The 6,121-nt window shown below is 41.6% G+C and overlaps 1 protein-coding gene across 1 annotated transcript in view; it reads left to right on the top strand.

Annotated features, from left to right (window-relative positions):
- LOC144470918 (uncharacterized) overlaps positions 1-1,813 on the top strand; it is a 64,286-nt gene extending 62,473 nt beyond the window's left edge. Inside the window, exon 3 of the mRNA XM_078182509.1 lies at positions 1,696-1,813. Within this exon, the coding sequence (XP_078038635.1) occupies positions 1,696-1,813 (118 nt within the window). The remainder of the gene's footprint in view (positions 1-1,695) is intronic.
- The last annotated feature ends 4,308 nt before the right edge of the window (positions 1,814-6,121 follow it).

Genomic DNA, 6,121 nt, shown 5'->3' with positions numbered 1-6,121 from the left:
ATAGGGCCTTCTCATCCCCTAATCTAATTCCAGCATTTTTACTTAAAATTTAACTTATTTCTCCAATATAAAGACAGTATATATTTTGTCAACCCTTTCATACAAGCCTTCAATTACAAGACAATTAATTATGCTACCTTAGTACAGTTATAATACTGCAGCCGGTTAAACATATCATTGGGCAGGGACGACTTTAAATTTTAAACTTGAGAACATGTTTTTGATAAATAGGTGAATATAGAATTTACCGAATTCCTTTATATTACTTATGAAATAAAATTAAAATTTACTAACTTAATACCGTATAAAATTGTTTAAATTCCTGACGCGGAAGTCGAAGCGTCGAACCATTCCTTCATCGAGTTCACCTAAACGCATTATAAATCCAGAAATCGATGGACCACCCCTCTCTCTGTCTCTTTGACTCTCTCTACATTGATCACAAAATCTCTAACAATATTATTTCGATTAAACAATTTAACTCTGTGAAAGCATTTAACCTTTTAGGTACGACGCGCCACTACAGTGGCTTTCGCGAATGGCTCGTGCTTTACTCAATTGTTTTATTATTTATTAAAGCAAACAATTAAAGTGAAAGTGTGTATATACAATATATTAAGAAAAGAATATATATGTTATTAATACTATATATAGATATACGGAAAAAATATATATTAAGAGAAAATGGTAATTTAGTTACGAAAAATTTATTTGCGTAAAATCCTGCCGTACCTAAAAGGTTAAACTCCCGACACGGAAGTCAAAGCATCGAATCTTTCCTTCCCCGAGTTCGCCTAACCAAACGCATCGTAAATCCACGAATCGACGGAGCACACCCCCCCTCTCTTTCTCTTTTGCTCTGTTCGCGTTTGCCTTGTCTCCGACACTCGACGGAATGCCGTGAGGTCGGGATAGAAACGTGCACGAGTCAATCGTCGCCGCTGTCAGATGCGGGCCAGAGAGCGCGTTCCCCGGAATAAAAAGCAGATCCGTCGCGTAGCGGCGCGAGAGGCAGCATCAGCACACGCGGCAACCTGGCCGGGAGCAGTTAGGTAGGCACTCGGTGCACGTCGGGGAATTATAATCCCCGGTTGGTGTACCGAAGAAAAGGCGCCTTCTGCGGGGCACCATAGAGAGAGAGAGTGAGAGAGTGAGAGAGAGAGAGATATCCCGAGTCGGAGATGGCCGGTGCGCCCGAATGCCGGGCAAGCCATTTCGTGGCCCGGCGTGTTTTCACTTTTTCCGCGCGGGCTTTTGTAAGACACTGTGCTCTCTCCGGCGACAGGAATGCCGCGGCTTCGTGAAAATACCGCGCGAGCCACGCACACGCGGTATCGAACGCCCGTTGTGTAAAGAAACGACGGGGGGAACGGTTCTTGCTAGGCGGCCCGCGAAATCCAAGCCGAATGGCCCGGGGACGAGATCGTTCGGTTCCTCGTTTTATGCATTCGATCGGCGAACAGCTGACTATCCACCCTGATTCTACAAACTTTGTCGCGAATAATCGGTAGAAATGCGGAGGGTAATTGATATGGAATTTTAGAGTCCAGTTTTTCTACGGTGTTATAGAAAAACTAGCTTTCGTCTTGCGTTATTGAATTGTTGAATAATATTGCATGCAATATTGTATATTCGATGATATCGAATGGTATGGCTAATATCTAATCGAAGTGTATCTGTTGATCCGGTGTCTAGGCAGATGTTCCCTCAGATGAAGTTCCGAGTTTCCGGGCTGGACGCTAAGGCCAAATACATGCTGCTGCTTGACATCGTCGCGGCGGATGACTACAGATACAAGTTCCACAATAGGTAAGCACATATTTTTATTATATTCTCAGACCACCTTTTTATCCACATCAATATCTATCTAGATTAATTTTTGTCCAAATGAATTTTTAACCAGATCAATTCTTACTCAGATCAATTTCTATCCAGACCACCATTTATCCAAATCAATTTCTATCCAGGTCAATTTTTGTCCAAATCAATTTTTAACCATGTCAATTCTTATTCAGATCAATTTCTATCCAAACCAATTTTTATCCAAATCAATTTTTATTCGGATCACTTTTTATCCAGACCAATTTTTGTTCAGACCACTTTTCATCCAGATTAGTTTTTATCCAAATCAATTTTTATTCAAATTAATTTCTATCCATATCAATTTTTATTCAGATCGATTTCTATCCATATCAATTTTTATTCAGATCGATTTCTATCCAAATCAATCTCTATTCAGATGAATCTCTATCCAAATCAATTTTTATCCAAATCAATTTTTATTCGGATCAATTTTTATCCAGAATAATTTTTATCCAAATCAATTTTTATCCAAATTAATTTCTATCCATATCAATTTTTATTCAGATCGATTTCTATCCAAACCAATTTTTATCCAAATCAATTTCTATCCAGATCAATTTTTGTCCAGATCAACGTCTATCCAAATCAATCTCTATCCAGATGAATGTCTATCCAAATCAATTTTTATCCAAATAAATTTTTATCCAGATGAATTTTTATCCAAATCAATTTTTATCCAAATCAATTTCTATCCATATCAATTTTTATTCAGATCAATTTCTATCCAAACCAATTTTTATCCAGATCAATTTTTGTCCAGATCAACATCTATCCAAATCAATTTTGATTCAAATCAACGTCTATCCAAGTCAATCTGTATCCAGATGAATCTCTATCCAAATCAATTTTTATTTAGATCAATTTTTATCCAAATCAATTTTTATTTAGATCAATTTTTATTCAGATCAATTTTTATCCAGACCACTTTTTATGCAGATTAATTTCAATCTAGATTAATTTTTATCTAAATCAATTTTTATCCAAATTAATTTCTATCCATATCAATCTCTATCCAAACCAATTTTTATCGAAATCAATTTCTATCCAGACCAACGTCTATCCAAACCAATTTTTATCCAAATCACTATTTATCCAGATCAATAGCACCGCCTCATAAAATTGGTCTCGTTTACCTTCGCCACTTATCCATCGAAGACAATTTTCGCCCGTCTCCGGGCTCGCACCCAACCCGTCCAGAAGTCTCGCAACGGATGGGCGTGGGTGCACGCGCGCGTTCTAGGCCTCGTAAAGGTATAATTGACGTGGACAGGACGCGTTAACGATCTCAACTGTTCCCCGAATCGCCGCGGTCCTCTCGGAACGCTGGACTCGTTGCAATTATCTGATTACGTTCGATGCGCGCTCGCGGACCGTTGCCGGCGTATTTCAGCGTCCGGCCCGCGGATACGGAGTTACTTTTCTCGTCCCGTTGCGACGGGACCACGGCGATGATTATGATGATCGTCGCGATGATGATGATGATGAGGATCGTAACGACGACGATAATAAAGTGAGAATCGGCGGTGAAAGTCGCCTCGCCGGAGTTTACGCAGAATACGCTTTCCTTTTTCATTTGCATGGCTCTCCTTAAAAGTAAGAAAACAGTGAACAGTTAATATTGTTATTAGCAAAAATATTTGTAAAAATCGTGAACGGGATGATTTTGGATTTCTAGAGAAATTTTTTAAGATTTCTAGACAAATTTTAAATCGGTAGCTCAGTTATTCAAATTCGAGTATTATTTATTCTTTTACTTTTTCTATTCTTATATTCTGTACATTATTACAGAAAATCTTCTCTGTATTATTCCATATTCCTACTTTTATTATTCCTTATTATTTTATCCTTCCTCTTTACAGTTTAACAGATATAATAATCAGTTTAGCTAACCTCACTTCGCACGAATTTTAATTAAATCGTTCGATAGTCCTTACTGACAAATTATTATAACTTTCAAATTGTAAGAGACATCGCAAAGGATTTTTCGCCAAAAATACTTCAAAAGCATCATCCTCCAGCTAGTGACAAAAAAATATTTTTTCGCGTACGTTAAACTATAGCAATAAACTCTCACCGCTGCTCTTGAACTATTTTTCGCACCCTTAAACAGCGTGTAAGCGCGTAACTTTTTATCGCGCGGACGTCGCCGAGAAAATCGCGATAATCCGCGGGATTAGAATAATAAATTTTAAAAACTTTCCGCCGGGCTAGAATAATAAATTTCCACCGTTAAATTACGGGATTCGCGAGCGCGCGATGGCTGCTTATCGGCGCGCCCGTCCGCGCACTGTAATTCCGCGACTTTCTCCGTCGGTGATTTATTATTTCGAAACGATCACGTTCGAAAAGTTTGATTATAGCGACACTATTCGCGGGGGGGGATTAGCAACCGTAGGCGCCCTCCGAGAAAAACGAAAAAACCTAAGGGAGGGGGGGAGGTGGCGCGAAATTACACGGTCCGGAGTAGTCCGCGGGGCGCGATTATCGCGCGTGTTTTTTCGGAGTTCGCGCCTCGTGTTCGGGGGGCCCCGACAGAAATTTATGCGCGCGAAATTGGCGACGGGCGTTCGAGCTTTCGATCCGGGACGAAAACGATCTCCGTGAAATCCACTGTGGTTCCATCGTGATTCCACGTGTTCCGTAACCCGGAGTGACGGCTCTCGCAATTAATTGCACGGTTTCCGTCGCTGCCCTCTTCTCAACGAGACTGCTAATCGTTTCGCTGCGATATCACGTGCGTGAACCTGGTCAGGGGAAAACGGTGGACCCGGCGTCGTTAAAAGAGCGTCAGTCATCCGAGGACGGTATCCCCGGCTACATTTTAACACTTTCTTTCTTTGGGCGCAGCTGGCGAGGGGCGTCAGTTGGTCTCGCTGCAAAGTGCAACGCTTTCGATCGAAGTCGATGTGTCGGGATTAATGCAGTAGCAAAAATAAAATTGAAAAAGGAGAAAGAAATTGGTGTCAATTTTTTTCCAAAATTATTTGCTTTGAAATTAATTATTTACGTTAATAAGATTGAAAAGGGAGAAAAGGAGAAAGAAACTGGTTTCAATTGTTTTCCGCAATTATTTGCTCGATCGTTCAAATTAATTATTGCATTAATCTGTCACGGATATATTTCAATAAAATTAGGTTAGTCTTTAATGTTTAATTTGGTGAAACAAAATAGGTTAGTTTAATAATATATTTTATTGCAATTAAGAGTAAATTAATGAGTAGTTATCTTTCGTTATCTTCTTTAACATATTAGTAAAACACTTTCCCTGGAATAACTAAAACAAAACATAAAAATTGCAATAGTTTATCAGGAACCTGTTATTCATACAACATAAAAATCAAGGACCTAAATAAGCGCACATCCCTCTGTCAAAAAATTAAAATAGATCGCTATAAGATGACGATACCGTACCAGGTCACCTCCTCTCCGAGTGGGCGTGGCTTAATTGCCCCGAGAGCAAGCGCGTCCAAACTCGGAGCGCGGCGAACGTTTACGGAGCGGCCGTTTAGGTCGAAGTTTCCGGGAAGATCTCCCGCGAGCAAGAATCGAGACACGCGCGTTCTCACGACGCGGATCGGCGCGGAACAATCAGCCGCGTTTAACGTTTTGTCGGCCCCGGTTTTTCCCCCCGGCGGGTTCTTGTTCTCGCGTTGAACGCGCGCGCCCGGAAGCGGACGGGACGCGTTCCGACGCGTCGCGAGGGTGTTAAACGGAACATAATTGCCGCTCGCCGGGGAAAGCCTGTCGGGGAAATTCGTGCGGCCCGAGCGCGAGACAAAGCCGGGCGGAATCTTTCCGTGGAAACGTGTCAGCGATCCTGGGCTCCTTAAGCGGACAACCCGGCCGGCTAATACCGAGCGGGACGCGTAAATTGCGAATCCGCCGCGGCGATTCCCACGCGAATGAATGAAACCGGGATCCGTATTCCGTGGCCGCCCTCGATGCCTTTTTGCGGCCGCGAAATCATTCCCGTACTTCCAGCGAAATATTTAGGTTCCTTTCCGTGAACCGACGTTCTTGTACCATTGTCGACGGCGGCACGCGGATTCGCGCCGCTTTTGCGGAATCCACCCACGTTATTCTACCGAGAGCATGGTAAAGATCGTTTATGTCCTTTTAGCCGAGATGTTGAACGGTGTTTTAGATCGCTTGCTTGGTTGATCGTTTTACTTGCTGGAAGAAGTAACTGTTATTTTTGCTCTGTGGAGGGAATAGGTGAAATAAGTGAAGTATGTAGAATAAGGTTGACTTTATTTTA

The sequence above is a fragment of the Augochlora pura genome, chromosome 6, assembly GCF_028453695.1.
Source record: "Augochlora pura isolate Apur16 chromosome 6, APUR_v2.2.1, whole genome shotgun sequence".
NCBI lineage: Eukaryota > Metazoa > Arthropoda > Insecta > Hymenoptera > Halictidae > Augochlora > Augochlora pura.
The sequence above is the reverse complement of the archived record's forward strand: the minus strand, read 5'-3'. Positions and strand labels throughout refer to the sequence as shown.